Below are 18,999 nucleotides of genomic sequence, written 5' to 3' on the forward strand. Positions count from 1 at the left end.
GATTATAGGCATGAGCCACTGTGCCGGCCAAAAAATTGTTTCAAGTTTTAGTAATAATAAAAAAAACCTTGGACAAGTCATTAACCTTACTGAACCTCATTCTCCTCTCAACTCTCCTCCATGAGTAACAGAGCCTCAGAAGAATAGGGGGCCTATTTTTATGTACCCCTGATTGACAGCCTGACAAACTCCCACTTACTTCATTGGGTTGATGCAACGAAATGAGGTCATGAATATGAGGTGCTTTGCTCAGCGACAGCACCTGGAAAGCGCTCGTCATATGTCAGCCGCTGCAATAATCACGAGCAGCGTCCTCCACCACCCCATGGATTTACCGCTTCTGCCTTGTCCTTAACATTTACCCAATTTGCGGTTCATCTCTTTCCCTGAGATTTATCTTCTCCCATGACAACCTATGCGCATCTGGTGACACTCATATTACTACATTCCTAGGTCCAGAGCCTATAGTTTGCTCTCCTAGCCTTCCTATCCAAGTGGGAGGATCCAATGTATACCCCAAGCTAGACAAAGTAGGAGAGAACCGGCTTTTGGTAAGAACACTTTGGTTGCAAATGCTTCTTAAGAAAATAGAATCACTCTTTTACTTACACTCTATACTTTGGTCTGTTCCCAGACCCTTTATCCCAGGCTTGGCCTCTGTCTCTACTGGCTGACTCCAATTTTGCAGCCTAGGAACTCTAGCATGTGTCTAGACAACAGTTATATATAAATTATATAGTCAATGTATCTCAATTCCCTTAGGTACTAAAAATACCACCTATTCCTGCAAACCAGCCCTTTTCCTCCAAGCCTAAGAAATGATCACCTCTGCTATTAACATAATTGTGGGTTTTGCTATTGAAAATAAGGACAAAATCGTAATTCCTTTGCAACAGCTTAACAAATGGTACTTTCCCAAATGTTATTAGGTCTGGCTGTCATCCTTTTCAAAGATAGTTACCCACTTGGGAACTTTCAAGACTTCGAAGGGTCTTTCGACTCCTTATATTTTTAGCCCTTTTCCCTGAATTCTCTTGTTTGACAACTCCGAGTGAAAACATTCAGATATTATGGAACGACACAGTTACCCATCTGTGAATAAATAAAACCAGTGGAATCTGGAAGCAAGGTAATTACATCATTAGTAAAGACCCAGAGTCCTCCATGCAGAAATATGGTGTCTTTCTTCCTGACGAAGATTTTGCTAAAAGATTCAAAGCCAAAAAAAAAAAAAAAAAAAAAAAAAAAAACAGTTTAAAATCTGTCTTTTAAGCTGTACCATTGTCATGTGGAGTTTCGGACTGGTGGGAGCTCGGGCTCTTACTTTAACCCCTCATTCTCTGAGGACAGCAGTGTTTCCTTGAGTTATTATTTGTTTTTGAGACAGGGTCTTGCTCTGTCGCCCAGCCTGAAGTACAGTGGCATGATCTAGGCTCACTGCAACCTCTGCCCCCCAGGCTCAAACAATTCTCCCTCCTCTGCCTTCCAAGTAGCTGGGACTACAGGCATGTGCCACCATGCCTGGCTAGTTTTTGTATTTTTTGAGGAGGTGAGGGTGTGCCATGTGGGCCACGCTGGCCTCAAATTTTTGAGCTCAAGTTACCAACCTGCCTCAGCCTCTGGGATTATAGGCGTGATCCACCGTGCCTGGCCTTCTTGGGCTATGTCTATGTCCCTCTGTCTGGCTCAGTGACAAACTTCTACTCAACCTTCCAGTCCCAAACTGAAAGTCACTTCCTCTCAATAGCTTCCTCTGGTTCTCATCCTCCTCCCATACCAAATAAATTGCTTCCTCTCCTGTTCCCATCACATTTCAAGCATCTCTCTTACATTCCACAACAGATATTTTTCTGCAGGTCTTTCTGAGAGACTGAGCATCTCCAGAACAAAAAGTATCTCACATGTGTTTTATCCTCTTCCCCAGGTCTCACTCCCACGTTGGAATCAGCATCCCCTGAGTGTCCACTTGAGTTCTGCTCAACCGCCCAAATCCAGCACTATGGAGCATTGTTCATTAAAACAAACATTAGAGGGAATTCACCAGACTTTTTTCATCTGCTTTAGTTTAAAATCCACTAGGGGCCAGGCGCTAGGATCACGCCTGTAATCCTAGCACTTTGGGAGGCCGAGGTGGGTGTATCACCTGAGGTCAGGAGTTCAGGACCAGCCTGGCCATCGTGGTGAAACCCATCTTAAAAAGAAAAAAAAAGAAATCCACTAGGACAAGAATATATAATTTGATTTCGTTATGAATTAGATTTCTGCAGAACATTGTGGCTCTTGGTTCAGTGTTTAATTCATTTGAACCCCTTATGACCATGATGTATATTTGATCAAAAGAATTAGTATCATTCAAGGATGCAGCACAAAAGGAACAGATGCTTATCCAGATTACAATGCCTTGCTTTTTGCTTTCTCTCCTCCCTCGAAGAACGTTCTGTCTCTTGTAAGCCAGCTTTCCTACTAGTAGCCCCTTTTAAAAAAATCTTCTTGGAGAATCTCATTAGTTACTCTGTTGTCAAGCAGGTACCTCCCTTATACTAGCTCGTTAGATGTTTCTCCCTTCCTTTAAAAATAATAACCATCCTTGCAGGACCTAGACTAGGATGAATCAAGAGAAGCAGCTAGGGTATAAAATGTAAGGCAGCGCTCACTTTCAGGTGCTTATCCTGCACTTGTGTGACTCAGAGAATGGACACCTCCTTAAAAGTTGCACCCCAGTCACCTCCTTTGCCAACCCCCCCAGTCTATGCCCTGCCTTATTGCAAAGACCCAATATGCAGCTGGTCTAAAAAGGAGTTGAGCATTTGAATCCTTTCTATACCCTACCCTTCCAGTGGATTAATTCATGGTTCCTGACATTCTACTTTTCCAGACGCCCTTCCCTTTGGGTCAAAATCTTAGGGCTCACACACTTTAGTCCAGAAGCTACTTGGCAAAAGCCAGAAATTCCAGAGCTCAAGCCTACTTGCAATGAATGTGTTACATTTAAACACCCACTTTATATTTTAGACAATCATCAATCCCTCCCAAAGATGGATATTATTAATATCAGGAATATCTCACAGATGACTTTGGTAGATGTGCTTCTTAATTATAGTATTATTCATTTCTTCTTTTTCAAAGCATTTAATTTATCATCTAACAGACGTAGGGGTCCATGGAATTATCCATCTTGATTTTTTTCCCTTTTTTACATGGCTGTGCTTATTACTATTCATAGCACAAGCCAAGTACTACGGTTATTAAGTGGTGTCATTTGCACCCTAATGACTTTGTGCCTTTCACACCGTTGAAAAGGAAGTTGGCTATTAGGAATCGCTAAATGAAACCCCAAACAAAGATTGAGGATTATGAAACCTCATGGCCCAAGTGTGAAGGTAGAAGGTGAAGGGGGATGGAAGGAAGTTCTAGATATGCAACCACATTCGTGGAAACTCTTTGGAATGTAGTAACCCCAACTTCCTTTCCAGAGTTTTGTCCCACATCAGCTTTTGCTCTTTTGTCCCCAAGGCCATTGGTTTTTTTCAGTCTCTCCTTTCAAATTCTGCTTCCTCTGCTTGGAATGGTCTTCTCTCTCCTCTTGCCATGGCTAAATCCCATTCATCCTTTAAATCCCAGCTCAACTATCATTTCTTCAGACAGTCACTCCCTGATCTTCCCAACCAGGTAAATCCCCAACCACATCCTCATAACACCATCTTACCAAGTGGTAATGTTAATTTGTTTCAGTCATTCTTTGATGAAACCCATGCTTCCATGAGACTGTAAGCCTCACCAGTCAGGGGGTCTTGCAGGTATTTTGGTTGCTTGCCATTGTCTTCCCAGGATTTAACAGTTAGTGCACACTCAATGTATTTGTTGAATAAAAAAGCTTGGAGACAAATGTATCAGTCAGTGCCCTGGCAGGAAGCAAGCAACACACTTAGCTGGGATTCTAAAGAAATCAGAGTTAAGGAAATCAACAGCGTTGTTGAGATACCCAGAAATTAGCAACAGTAGCAAGGCATTACCCACCCTGGGCCTGAAGGGGCATGAGGAAGGAAAGACATTAACAGATTGCAGAGAAAAGGCTAGGACCTTGTATAAACTATAGTTGTCAAGAGGGAAAGACCTATCACAAGGCAGGAATGGAGGAGGAAGTATCTTCATTCTCCTTCCTCCTGTTTTCCAGTCTACGAGGATCTCTCATTGGCCAAACCCAACTGGAAACCATGGCACAGGAAGCCCAGGAGATACAGTCCATGGGAGAATGAACAGAGTCCAGAAAATGGATGAGGGAAGGAACCCCCTAATGATAATCAAGACCCCAGGATTGTAGCCCATGAGCCCTCCTCAGCCCTAATTGAGGTTTTGAGGAACTCCACCTTTCCTAATTCCATTGCAGACAGAAATAACTATAACTACAGCTCTAGAAATGACTGTGACCACGGCTCCATTGCTCGCATGGGGTGAGCCAATTAAATCTTCCCCATGGGTCATGTGCTGAGTCTTCAACACCAGCCGACTTCCTTGAGAGCATGAACTGATGGCATGAGTTCAACTCCAATGGGTTGCAATCCACTGGGGCTAAATAAACCAACCAGGAACTCTGCATTAATGAGTCTAGCAACACAGAATGAAATAGTTTGAAATTAATTATTCTGAGAGCATCTCTTAAAATGCTGCAGCCTCTGTGCTGCTATCTTCAACCTCGAGAGAAACAGCTGGGGCAGTTTTCAAAAAGGGCGGGTTTGGGGAATGAGTCTTTGTTGGCTGTGCATCTATTCACAGAGAAGCAGAAGAGTTGGAGACAGGAGTTCACCGTGTCGCCCGGGGGTGCTCTCCTTGGTGCCCTGTGCTCTAGCTCATGCTTGCTCCACTTTGCTGAGTCAGCTTTTTCTAAATCACCACGACCCAGGTTCAAGTGCCTTCTGCTAGTCTTTTTCCTTCCTCCCTCGGATCTGTTCACCTTCTGGTTCCCTCACCGTGCCCTACTCCTGGCTCTCAGATCCCTGGGCCTGTTTCAGTCCCTGATCTACTTTTTGGAGATGGTGGTAGAAGAAACCAATGATCTCCAAGGTTTCCATGGCCCTCTTCTCATTGGGGACTGGGTCAGTCCATGACTCACCACATCCAGGTGGCACCACGCTTCTTTATTTGACTTAGGATGATCCCAGATTGGCCTCTTCAACCTCATTCTCTCTCCTAAGCCCCATACTCAGGCATTTCCTGCCATTTTCCCCTGGATGCCTAGCCAGGATCTCAAACACAGCACTAGACTTGAATGCAGCCTCCTCTTCTTGGAGAGAAAAACAGGTCTAATGAGAATGCCTGGGCTTGCCCCCCTGTCTTCTGACCCTGCTCCCAGCTCCTGTACTGTCAGCTGTGTGACCTTAGGTGAAACCCTTAGCATCTCGGGACCTAAGGTTTATTGTTTCAAAATAAAGCTCGGCAAAGATGATGGAAGTGATATACAGACGTGAATATTGTTGTCATCATTTTAGTCCCTATCATTGCATTGTGCCAGATCCCTCCCTGGGCGCCCCATTCTGACTGGACTAGCGTCTAGAGCATCATAGTCCTTCTGGTCAGCTGTGAAGCATCTTTAATTCTTTCTCTCCTCAGTCTCCAAGTCATACCTACATCCTCATTTCCAGAACCTGCCAGTCATGCCACATCATCACTGTGTCCTGTAGCCAAGCCCACCCCTCACATCTGCAGGGCCCTGCGCGAGAGTTCAAATGGAGGATCCCAGCCCATGGTCAGCCCCTTTCTGTCTTCACCCCAGAGTCCCACCCACACCACCAGGAGGGGTCTTGCCAACATAGCGGGAAAAAAGTCCCCCATGTGGTCTTGGGGCAATTTGAGAATAGAATTCTGGAAGGCCAGGAACCCAAAGCATGGTCTAGAAGTGTCTGTGCTGGGGGAGGCTGCTTGCTTTGCGTAGCTGTCCCTTTGGCTCCAACCAAATGAGCCACAGGTAGGGGCATGGGCAGAGGAAGGCCAGGGTAACCCCCTCTAAGTGAAGCCCGGGTCTCAGAGTAGAACCTCTCCTCTGGACTTGGGAATCCAACAGAACCCAGTTGGAGTCCACCTTTTATTAAGTGGCCTTGAGTGTACTGTAGGTTGGACCATCCTATAAAGAAACAGGCCAGGAGCAATGGCTCATGCCTGTAATCTCAACACATTGGTAGGCCAAGGCAGGAGGACTATCTGAGTCCAGGAGTTCAAGACCAGCCTGGGAAACATAGCAAGACCTTGTGTTTACTTAAAAAAAAAAAAAAAAAAAAAAAAGCTAGACTTGTGCCTGTACTCTCAGCTACTTGGGAGGCTGAGATAGGACAATTGCTTAAGCCTGAGAGATAGAGGCTGTGGTGGGTTGTGATCATGCCACTGTACTCCAGCCTGGACAACAGTTAGTGATCCTGCCTGAAAAACAAGAGCAAGAAACAATCTTAGGGTTCTGGGCGAGGATGACAGAGATGGCTTTCAGAAATCCAGTAGAGGGCACTGGGCCCTCAAGTTTTCTCTTAAAGAAGCTTCTAGTGGAGCCAGTAACTGTCAGATGCTTAACAGACATCAACCCTCAATCTTCATGACAGTTCTATGAGGTGGGTGAGAACCTGGGGCTGACAGAATAATACCACCCAAACATGCCCACATCCTCATCCCCAGAACCTGTGAATCTGGTACCTCACATAGAAAAAACGACTTTGCAGATCAGATTAAGTGAAGGATTTGGGGATGGGGAGGTTCTCCTGGGTCCTTAAAAGAGGGAGGCAGGAGGAGGGGCAGAGTCAGAGAGATCTGAAGGTCTACCCTGCTGACTTTGAAAACAGAGGGAGGGAACTGCAAGCAATGAAATGCAAGGACTTCTCGTAAAGATGGTAAAGTCTGCTGGGCGCAGGGCTCATACCTGTAACCCCAGCACTTTGGGAGGCCGAGGCAGTCATATCACCTCCAGGTCAGGAGTTCAAGACCAGCCTGGCCAGCATGGTGAAACCCTGTCTCTAAAAAAAAAAAAAAAAAAAAAAAAAAAGGGAAAGCCAAGGAAATTAATTCTTCCCTGGAAAGAAATCCAGGAAGGAATGCAGTCCTGCTGGAGCCTTTATGTTAACCCTATAAAACCCATTTCAAACTTTTGACCTCCAGAACAGTAAGATAATAAATTTGTGTTTCAAGTCACTGTTAGTGGTCATTTATTCCAGCAGGAATAACAAATTCTTCCTGGAAATCAGGAAACTGATACAGAAACTTATATCCACTTTGCAGAAAGAAAAGGGGGGAAAAACCCATAGTGTCACAGAGAAGTGGGGTGACCTGCCCGAAGTCACACAGTCAGAGAATGCAGAAGCCTGGATACCTTCTTAGATTCCCATGGCTTCACATACAGGCTGGTGTCCTTGCAGGAAAGGCATGCAATTGGTAAGCGGGAATATTGGTGAAGTCATGGGAAACTGATGTTCTGTGATACTTCCCAGCACAGAAATCATTTGAAGCCATCAGAGATGAGCTATCTCACAAGTAAAGGGGTAACCTTGGCAATACATGAAGACCTTCAGAGCAAAACCCAAAGTCTTACAAAAGGGCCTTCCGTGGTACAAATAGTGGCTGGTTAGGGACCTCAAGGTCCGCCACACTGTCCACTTCCAGACACCAGGATGCAGCCCCTGCCTTTGTTTTTTTCTCCGCCACTGTCTCCTCCTCTTAGAGAATCCCCCGTGGGATTCAGACTTACCTGGAGCCAAAGCACATGCTCCCCACTCTCCCTGAATCCCTAGTGCTCAGCTTTTTCCATGGGTCACTCCTTCCTGCTCTTCAGGCCTCACCTATCACCTCCTTAAACCCACCTGTGTTTGTGTCCCATAAGCTGCTGTTACAAATGAGCACAAAAGTAACGGCTTAAATAACATAAGTATATTGTCTTACAGTTCCGAAAGCCCCAAAATCAAGGTGTCAGTACAGCTGCATTCCTCATGGAGGCTCTAGGGGAGAATGTATTCCCTTCCCTTCTTTAGCTTCCAAAGGCCACATGCATTTTTTCTTTCTTCATGTCCCCTCCCGACAGAGCATCACTCCAACCTCTGGTTCCCTGTCCCATCACATGCTCTCTGAGCCTAACCCTCTGCCTCCCTCTTGCAAGAATGATTGTGATTCCATGGGGCCCTCAGATAATCCAGAATAGTCCCCCATCTCAGATTTTTAGCTTAGTCACTTCTACAAAGTCCCTTTTGCCAAGTCGGGTAACAAACACATCCTCAGGCTCTGGAGATGAGGGAATGCATGTCTTGGGAGTGTGAGGTCATTCTGTCTGCTTACCCCAGGGATCTTAAGTGAGTCACTGTCCCCTGACCCCTCACCATCTATTCTCCATCATGGAGCAATGCCTACTCCCTTTGCAGCATGTTTTTTATGATGATGATAAGCCTATTTAATAAGGGAAACTGATTCCACCAGGACAGAAAGAGCACATCTGTTTCTCCCAGCTCCTGGCCCAGGGCTTTGGTTCTGTTGAATGACTGAACAAATGAATGAATGAAGTAGTATGGCTATTATCATTAATATAAGAAAGATGAAATGCAAAGAGAGGAAGCCACTTGTCAGAATGACATTACCAAGTCAAAGCAGAGCCAGGATTCAGCCCTGGAATGTTCCCACTGCCTCCTGCCACCGTCCACTTGGGTTGCTGTCAAAGTGGCCTCCCAGAGACCAGAGGTGTCAGAGAAAGTCCAGATGTCCTCTGAGCTTAGAATGTTAGCATCTTGAAGTGCTTGAATAACATGACTCAGATTTCCTCCCTCCACTGTCTGGATGGGAAACCAGCTCTGTTGGAGATGGCCTGAGTCCATGTAGAATCGCAGCCCTGGAAAATCAGCTGCCGAGACCAGATCTGCCCAGCCACACAGCTGGCAGTGGAGTCCCAGACTGTGTGTGGGACCATGGTCCCGATTATGAACAGACTGCGCTGGGCCACCCAGGCTGCACTGAGCAGGCCACCAGGAGATAGCTGCCCAGGCCAGGGGCTCTAGGATGTGGGGTAGGCAGGACAATGGCCTCTAGGTGAGGCTCAGCCACATGGCATTTCACTTTCTCCACATATCCACTTGTCCATTCATTGATTCATCCTGTAAACTGTTGTGTGACAGATGCTTCTTTGTACTGTGGACTCTGAGGTAGACACCATTGACCTGTTCATATAAAGCCGCAAACCCTAATATAGTAGCTATGAGCTATGAGCCATGGGAAGCCACTGAGCATTTCAAGTGTGGCTTTTCTGAATTGAGATTCGCTCAGTGTAAAATATACCCTAGATTCTAGATAGTCCCCCCTAAAAAGTGTAAATTATTACTTAATTGATTATACACTGAAGTAACATGTTGGATATATTTGGTCAAAGAAAATATGTTAAATTTCACCACTGTTTTACATTTCTTAACTGGTTAATTGGAAAAATTTTACCCACGTTTGTGGTTTGCTTTGTATTTTAATTGGCGCCGTTCTAGGGATTTGCAATGGAGAGCAGAGGCTGATGTGTAACTGACAAGGCTGGGGTAGGGTTGCCATCACTAGCTGACTCAGGCGTGAAGGGAGAAGTGCTTGGGCCAGACTGAGAGGCTGGGGTGAGGGCAGATGCTTAGAAGAGCTGACATCCAAGTCAACAGCTGCAAGACCAGCCCAAGGTAGCTCAGGACCAGGGCACTCCAGGAAGGGACCCAGTGTCTATAGAGACACAGTGCAGAGCGCCCAGTGAACTTCAGATAAGTTGTAAGTGGTGGGCATGAGAGTGCATTAAGAGGTGAAGAAAAGCAATAAAGCTAGAAAAAGCAGTTACCAGCTCCAGAAACATGTAGCCTAGTGCTGTTCAGCAGAATTTTAATGTGAGCCACATGCAAAGTTTTAAATTTTCCGGTTTCTAGCCATGTTTTAAAAACTACAAACAGGGCCAGGCGTGGTGGCTGTCGCCTTTAATCCCAGCATTTTGGGGGGCTGAGGCAGGCGGATCACGAGGTCAGGAGATTGAGACCATCCTGGCCAACGTGGTGAAACCCTGTCTCTACTAAAAATACAAAAATTAGCCGGATGTGGTGGCGTACGCTACTTGGGAGACTCAGGCAAGAGAATCGCTTGAACCCAGGAGGTGGAGGCTGCAGCCGATACCATGCCACTGCACTGCAGGCTGGCGACGGAGCAAAACCCCATCTCAAAAGGAAAAAAACTCAAACAATTTTAATAATTGCTATTTCGACGTGAAATAAATGTCAGCAGTTCTTACTGAGATAGTTTGCCTCCTCATTACGAGGATGAAGTCTGTGAAGTCTGGTGTGAGTTTTATACTGACGGCGCTTTGGCAGTTTTAACTAGCCAAATTTCAAATGCTCACTTGCCGCATTGACTAGTGGCTATAGTATTAGGCAACGTCGATCTATCTACTAGACGATTCTCTTTAATACAGTGGGGAAAGGTTTTAAGCGGAAGAGTACTTTAAAAAAAAACAAACACCTCTGACAGTTGCAACGGAGAAGACAAGTCTGCTGTGTGCCACTGAGCTTTCTGGAGGCCGTCACCACCACCTTCTGGGCACTGTCACCCCCGCCAGGTGCCTCCACTTATAAATGGTAATTTGGGAGTAATGTCTCCTTTTGCAGACTTTGCTTTGCCAGGGTGTTATTTGAGAGCAGTTTGGGGTGTCGATAACAGCCCTGTCAAGGGGAAGCTGCCCTCTCAATTCCCCCCTGATTCTCACCACCTTTCAGATGGGCAGCCAGAGGTAAAACCTTTGGAGTTTTTAATCATTGGGCGTCTCATGTGTGAAACTGTGTTGCTTAACTCAGCTAATTATTGTGATGCTTAACTCAGCTTATCATCGGGTTTCTCATCTGTGAAACTAATGCAAACACTCAGCTAACAGGCTTGGTGTGTGGATAAAAGGAAGCAACTTATGCAAAGTGCTTCACACGGTGGCCTAAGAAACAATTAATTGGAAACAGTATCATTTCTTTCCTTCAGCGTTGTCATCAGAAAGCCTCTTTTTTCCATCTCCAAGAGCAGCCTAAGAAGAGGATAGAAATACAGTGTGACTAGGGGGTCAGGCTAATTAAATGGCCTCTTGGAAATACTTGTAATCCTTTATCCATCCTTTCCATAAGGGACTTCAAGGAGTCAGTTCATTTCAGAAAGAAATATCCAAAAACCATGCAGATTAGATGCTGCCCTGCAGGGGGCTTTTTCTCCTGGCATCACAATAAGCTTTAACTGGTGAGAAAACAGCTTTTTCATTTCCCTGGGCTCTGTCTCATTGGAAAGGCAGCTTAAAAGTTGTTCCTAGTCTCCAAGGAGTTTTCAGATGCTAATGACTTGCCAGGGTGACAACTGAGTGCTGGGGAGCCACTGATGTTCCTGCCATGTTCCTCTGCCTTTGAGAGCCAAACGAGGCAGTACGGACTGGGCAGAATTGGGAAAGAGCTTTCGTTTTGAAATCTGGTAGCCCTGAGTTTCAACCACAATTCTGTCACAAATAACTACTTCATCTTGGGACAAATTGCTTCTGTTTTTGAGCATCAGGGTACTCCTCTGTAAAATGGGTATATATTTTGCAAAGTAAGAATTATGCACATAAGATTAGAATCTATTAGCTATCTATTACTGCATTTACCCTCACAAAACAGAGGCACTTAGGATCTCCCAGTTTGTGTGAGTGAGCAATCTGGGCATGGCTTCATTGGTTCATTTGATTCTCACAAGGCTGCAATCATGGGAAAGGGGTCCCAATCCAGACCCAAGAGAGGGCTCTTGGGGCCCACACAAGAAAGAATTCAGGGCGACTCCACAGTGCAAAGCAAAGCAAGTTTGTTAAGAAAGTAAAGAAGTGAAACAATACGCCATAGACAGAGCAGGGCAATCCTGAAAGGAAGAGGGGAACATGTTCACCCTAGGTGCAATGCTTGTTAATATATAGGATTAAAAAAGATCACGGAGACATGTGCTCCGTTACAAGGGTTTGTAATAAAGAATTGTTTTTTGAGATGGAGTCTCACTCTGCTACCCAGGCTGGAGTGAAATGGCACAGTCTTGGCTCCCTGCAACGTCCACCTCCTGAGTTCAAGCAATTCTGCCTCAGCCTCCTGAGTAGCTGGGACTACAGGCATATTTTAGTAGAGATGGGTTTTCACCGTGTTGTCCAGGCTGGTCCTGAACTTCTGAGCTCAGGCAATCCACCCACCTCGGCCTTCCAAAGTGCTAGGATTACAGGTGTGAACCCCGGTGCCCAGCAAGGATTAATTTTCTTGATTACTGTATTTAGCAAGATTTTATACACACACACACACACACACACACACACACACACACTCTCTCTCTCTCTCTCTCTCTCTCTCTAGACAGTCTCGCTCTGTCTCCCAGGCTGGAGTACAGTGGTTCAATCTCAGCCCACTGCAGCATCCACTTCTCAAGTTCAAGCAATTCTCCTGCCTTCGCCTCCCAAGTAGCTGGGATTACAGGTGTGCACCACTACATCCAGCTAACTTTTGTATTTTTAGTAGAGATAGGATTTCACCATGTTGGTCAGGCTAGTCTTGAACTCATGACCTCAAGTGATCCGCCCACCTTGGCCTCCCGAAGTGCTGGGATTGCACGCGTGAGCCACTGTGTCCGGTCTGATATTATCTTTAAAGCAAAATTAGGAATGCTTCTGCTAAAGATATCAAGGTATTGGGACACTCCCAAGTCTGGGTCTGTTGAGTAAACACTATGAATCTGTTCCCTTAACCATAAACATCTAGAGGCTAGGAATACCTAACGTCCTGGGAATGCAGCCCAGCAAGTCCCAGCCTCATTTCCTAGCCCTCGCTCAGAATAGAGTTGCTCTGCTTCAAATGCCTCTGACAAAGGTATGAGCCGGGGCTGTGGTCTCAACTGGGAAGGGTCTGCTTCCAAGCTGTCAGTGGTTGTTGGAAGGATTCAGTTGCTCAGGGGCATTTGGACTGAGGGTATCTGTTCCTCATTGACTGTTCGCTGGGGTCTGCCCTCAGTTTCTTGCCATGTGGACCTCTCCATAGGGCAGCTCACAGCATGGCAATTCAAGTCATGAGAACAAGGAAGCATCAACAGTCAGAGGAAGAGGGACTGCAAGATGGAAGTCATGGTCCATATCACCGATATACAATCACTTCTGCTCTATTCTGTTGCTTAGAAGCAAGTCACTAGGTCCAGCCTACATTCAGAGGAAGGGGATGAGGACCAGGCAGTGGGGGTTACTGACAACCATTTTAGAAGCTGTCTGTTACAATATATGAAGATTCTCAGTAGCAGCTGTGATTATAAACAAATGTGAAAACCCATTTAAAAGCAGTGTTCACGGCCAGGCACGGTGGCTCACGCCTGTAATCCCAGCACTTTGGAAGGCCAAGGTGAGCAGATCACAAGGTCAGGAGTTTGAGATAAGCCCGGTCAATATGGTGAAACCCATCTCTACAAAAAATACAAAAAAATTATCCAGGTTTGGTGGCATGCACCTTTAGTTCCAGCTACTTGGGAGGCTGAGGCAGGAGGATCACTTGAACCTGGGAGGCGGAGGTTGCGGTGAGCCAAAAAGCAGTGTTCACTACAGATATAAAAGCAATGTATGGATTATGTATTAGGGCCAAGAAATTTAACAATCATATGACACTATTAGTCAGATATCAAGGCTGGGCACTGTGTCTCACGCCTGTAATCTCAGCACTTATGGGAGGCCAAGTGAGGAGGATCACTTGAGGCCAAGAGCTCATGAGCAGCCTGGGCAACAGGGCAAAACCACATCTCTACTCAAAAAAAAATAAAATAATAAAATACAAAAATCAAGTTAGCTGAGCTCCATGGTGACGCTTGTCTGCAATCCCAGCTACTCGGGAGGCTGAGGTGACAGGATGGCTTGAGCCCAGGAGGTCAAACCTGCAGTCATCTGGGATTGTACCCCTGTACTCCAGCCAAGGCAACAGATCGTCCTTGTCCCCCGCAAAAATGGGTCGATTCTGACCATTGCCAAGTTATCCAAAGACTGCATTTAAAAATGCCTTTAATTTAAATACTGATTTGATAACATGTTACCAAACACTGAAGCTAGAAGGCATCCATTTCTTCTACATCATGTTTTATCATGTATCCATATCCCATTCTAGTTATGTTAGCATATGTGTATTTTTACGGAAATATAGATTAAAATATTTTAAATATCATGTCAGTTCTCACTTAGCCGTATTACAATATTTAATTGTGCTGTGTGGTCCCTGTAATTAGCCCTAGGTATCTTTATATCCTTTAACTGCCACATATGATTTCCTTTCAGTAGATAAATGTGAGAGCCATTGTTTACTTACTCATCCCCTTAACTCTGGGACATGCAAGCTGCTTCAGTGTTTTGCCATAAAAGCAATACTGTACTTGTGTTATCTTTTGTGTAGTAAGTTTTTTTCCCCCAATTTGAATTATGTCTTTAGGATAAATTTTCAGAAAGGCAATTAGAATGCAAACATTTTAAAGGCTGTGTCAAGTTGTTATCCAAGGGAGAAGGCTTTGGTTTTCATACACGCCAACGCTGCTGTGTCAGCCAGCCACAGGGTGAGTTCCTCAAAGGCAGGCACTATCTTACCTTTTAATTTTGTTTGACCATAGTGTCTAGCCTAGAAGCAACATTTTAATGAATATTTGTGGACTGAATGTATGAGCACACATACTTAAAAACTTGAGACTTCAGAAAAAATATTTAGGCTAGGTCTGTTAAAACTTTTTTTCTTTTCACTTTTTTTTCTTTGTTGAGACGGAGTCTTGCTCCGTCGCCAAGCTTGAATGCAATGGCGCGATCTTGGCTCACTGCAATCTCCACCTCCCCAGTTCAAGCAATTCTCCTGCTTCAGCCTCCGGAATAGCTGGGGCTACAGGCGTGTGCCACCACGCCCAGCTAATTTTTTTTTTTGCGTTTTTAGAAGAGACAGGGTTTCACCGTGTTGGCCAGGATAGTCTTAATCTCTTGACCTTGTGATCCGCCCCCCTCGGCCTCCCAAAGGGCTGGAATTACAGGTGTGAGCCACCGCGCCTGGCTTTATTTAACTCTCATGCCTCCCCAACCTCACCTCTTAATTAAGTGATGTGGCATTTCCATTTAGGTTTCACTGAGATGTGGATCATGGGCCTGGGCCAAGTACCCAGCTCCATGTTGCCCTTTCTGGATTTCATTTAACTCTCATGCCTCCCCAACCCCACCTCAGCAGCTGGAATTCCACGTGGCAACAGAGTGAGATCCTCAAAATGCAAATTGGATTCTGCAGCACCCTTGCTGTTTCAGAGGGTCTCAGGAGCCACCTGTTGGCCTGGCAAGGCCCCTAACATTTGAAAGGCAACAGTAGGCCCTCTTTTCTGGGGAGAATTCTAGAGCGTTCGGGGGAAATGCCACTGAGGCAGAGACAACATCTCCCAGTAACCAGAATCATGAGAATTTTCCTCACTGCAGCTCAGCCTTGGGTAATGGGTCCACTTAGCCCAAATGTGCATCAGAATTGAATAACATTGAAGTAAGCAGGGCACAAATGACCTTCAGAAAGTATTTGTATTAGTCAAAATGTAATCTGACCAATGTACCCTGCCACCCTGAAGCATGTAACTCCCAGAACCCCAGAGAACCTTCCCCCTAGCCTTTTAGAGAAATGTGCATCTACTTATTTCAAGAGATGTCACCCTCATTTTATCGACCCAGAAGATGTTTGCACAAGATCAGAGTGTGTGAATGGCACGGCCAGAATTTATTTGCACCCTACCAACCTTGCCCTCTAGCCTCTAAGCTTGAGCCGCAGCGCCCTCTGATGGTCACTCGACAGTTTGCGTTGTCCAAGCCCCTTTTTTACCTGGGCAACATCTCACCTAACCAGCACCTGTTTGTTACCTTGTCTCGCAGGTCAAAGAGGCCATGCAGCGGATCCATGACCGAGGGAACATTGGCAAGTTAATTCTGGATGTAGAAAAGACTCCAACTCCACTGGTGAGTGAAAAGCAAGAGGAGACTGTTCAGTTCCACATGAGAGGTGCACCACGGGTTAATCAGGTGCAGTACAGGGCGGGAAAAAGGAAGTACAAGTAGCTTGTGGGCCAGTGGAGGGGACTGGGGGTAATCAAATGATTTCACACATGGGGGATTAACCACGAACTGAGATGAACGCTGAAAAGGAAGGGCCAGCGCTTCAGTGAGAGGATATCAAAAGCAATCTGAAGGCACAGACATTGGTTTCTATGAAAGCATAGAAACGGTAGACCTGTCTAGTATAGCTGCTAGCTGTTGGGAGAAGCTCCTGGAAAATTTCAATGATGTCACATTCATGTTCCTAACAGAATGATGCCAGCGGCCTCTGAGATGCTCCCTGATGGTTCCATTTTTTTTTTTTTTTGAGATGGAGTCTCACTCTGTCACCAGGCTGGAGTGCAGTGGCATGATCTCGGCTCACTGCAACCTCCTCCCGGGTTCAAGCGATTCTCCTGCCTCAGCCTCCAAAGTAATTGGGACTACAGGAGTGCTCCACCATGCCCAGCTAATTTTTGTATTTTTAGTACAGACAAAAGTTTCACCACGTGAGCCAGGATGGTCTCGATCTCTTGACCTCATGATCTGCCCTCCTCGGCCTCCCAAAGTGCCGGGATTACAGGCATGAGCCACTGCACCTGGCCTTATTTTTCTTCAAGACAGAGTCTCACTCTGTCATCCAGGCTGAAATGTCGTGGCGCTATCTCAATTCACTGCACCCTTCACCTCCTGGGCTCAAGTGATCCTCCCACCTCAGCCTCTTGAGTAGCTGAGACTACAGGCAAGCACCACTATGCCCAGCTACTCATAATTTTTTTAAGAGACAGGGTCTCACCACGTTGCCTAGGCTGATCAACTCCTGAGCTCAAGCAATCTGCCTACCAAAGTGTTGAGATTATAGGCGTCAGCCACCATATTCAGCCGTGATTTTTTTTTTTTTTTAACCAGGACAAAACCCTTCTATCCCAGGGATGCCACCAGGAGTATAGCATGTCAGACTCACGCCCCACCTGTTCTCCCCAGGGCCTCTAAAGGAGGGAACGTGCAGGGGAGCAGTCAGTGCCTGGGCTATCTGACTGCGTGGATTTAAAACTCTGAGCCCCTGTTTATTACCTCGGAAAGTTGACCACTCAGCTTTGTTCCCCTGTCTGTAAACTGGAGATAAGTTCTCAAAAGTCAGTTAGAATGGCATCATAAAGCATTGTCTGGTATGTACTAAGTTCCAGGTCATCTTTGACAAAGAAATTAGGAAAGGTTTCTTGTTTGTTTATATACATTGATTCTTGAAGCTGCATCAATTCTTTGAAAAGAGAGAATGAACTACAATTTTTTTGCATGTTGTCGTCCAAAGTGGTTTTTTTTTTTGGTTTTTTTTTTTTTTTTTTTTTTTTTTTTGAGACGAGTTTCACTCTTGCTGCCCCCGGCTGGAGTGCAGTGGTGTGATCTCGGCTCGCTGCAACCTCTGCCTCCCGGGTGCAAGCAGTTCTCCTGCCTCGGCCTCCCAAGTAGCTGAGATGACAGGCATGTGCCACCATGTCCAGCTGATATTGTATTTTTTAGTAGAGATGGGATTTCTGTATGTTGGTTAGGCTGGTCTCCAACTCCCAACCTCAGGTGATCCGCCCGCCTTGGCCTCCGAAGGTGCTGGGATTACAGGTGTGAGCCACCGTGCCCAGCCAATGTGTGTATTTTTAAAACTATTTCCATGACTTATGTAACCATAATGTAGTTTGGGTATGACACTCATTTCATTCAACGAAGGACAACTTCACCATTGTAAGATGCCCTCTTGTTAAGTGACTGATACTATATGGCTGTAGCTTATTAAATGCTTACTACGTTCCAGGACTGTTCAAAGCAGATTAGAGGACAAGGTTGGGGAGGGGCTGGCAAGGATCCTGAGTCTCCTGTACACCTACTGTATACCCTTCAAACATATGACCAAGCCTGTTTCAGCCCCATTTGTAGAATGCAGACAGGCTCTAGGGCCATCTAGAAACTTACTGCTTTCAAGCAAAATATTGGCACCAATTTTCCACTCCGGGATGCTCCTGTGTTCATCACACATGAGTTGCTGCCAAGTCCTTGGGCTGGTAGAAAGGCCTGTCTCACCGAGTGGGGATTCTTACCAGGGCAGATGCTGAAAAGCTCACCTTTCTGGGTGAAAGCACAGGAACTGCCTGTACCACACACGATGTGTGTGGGGGTGACAATGTCATTGTCCTTGTTTCTGAACCTCCTGAAGGCTTTTTTCTTTTTTGAGATGGAGTCTCACTCTGTCGCCCAGGCTTGAGAGCAGTGGCACGATCTCAAGTCACTGCAACCTCTGCCTCCCGGCTTCCTGTGATCCTCCTGCCTCAGCCTCCCAAGTAGCTGGAATTACAGGCATGCACCACCATACTGAGCTAATTTTTGTATTTTTAGTAGAGTCAGAGTTTCGCCATGTTGGCCAGGCTGGTCTCAAACTGCTGACCTCAAGTGATCCACCCACCTCAGCCTCCCAAAGTGCTGGGATGACAGATGTGAGCCACTGTGCCTGACCCTCCTGAAGGCTTTTATCTCTGGGAGTGAAAGAATCAAAAAGATGGTAGAGAGTGGGTATTCGGAGCAAGCATGGGGTAGAAGAGAAGCCGTGGCCCAGCTAGGCAAAGAGCAGACTTGAAGGAGAGGGAGCGGGTAGTCAGGTTAAATGGAAGACATGGAGATGCGGGAAGGTTCCAGTGAGGTCATTTTAGGGTTAGCACTTGAAGGAAGAGGAAACACACAAGGTCCAGGCTCAAGAGGATGTGTCACTGTCCACTCAGCAGCAGTTGGAGGAGGGGTCAGAGGCACCTGCAGAGGTGCTTTCTCCTACTGCAATGCTCACCCTGTCTCAAAAAAAAAAAAAAAAAGTCTGTGTTGCCCAGGCTGGAGCGCAGTGGTACGATCTCGGCTCACTGCAACTTTCATGTCCCAGGTTCAAGTGATTCTCC

The 18,999-nt window shown here is 45.9% G+C and overlaps 1 protein-coding gene across 1 annotated transcript in view; it reads left to right on the forward strand.

Moving 5' to 3' along the window:
- VAT1L (vesicle amine transport 1 like) overlaps positions 1–18,999 on the forward strand; it is a 175,877-nt gene that overhangs the window by 152,097 nt on the left and 4,781 nt on the right. Inside the window, exon 8 of the mRNA XM_032284518.1 lies at positions 15,908–15,991. Within this exon, the coding sequence (XP_032140409.1) occupies positions 15,908–15,991 (84 nt within the window). The remainder of the gene's footprint in view (positions 1–15,907; positions 15,992–18,999) is intronic.

The sequence above is a fragment of the Sapajus apella genome, unplaced genomic scaffold (genome assembly GCF_009761245.1).
Source record: "Sapajus apella isolate SASKATOON/1434 unplaced genomic scaffold, GSC_monkey_1.0 scaffold15, whole genome shotgun sequence".
NCBI lineage: Eukaryota > Metazoa > Chordata > Mammalia > Primates > Cebidae > Sapajus > Sapajus apella.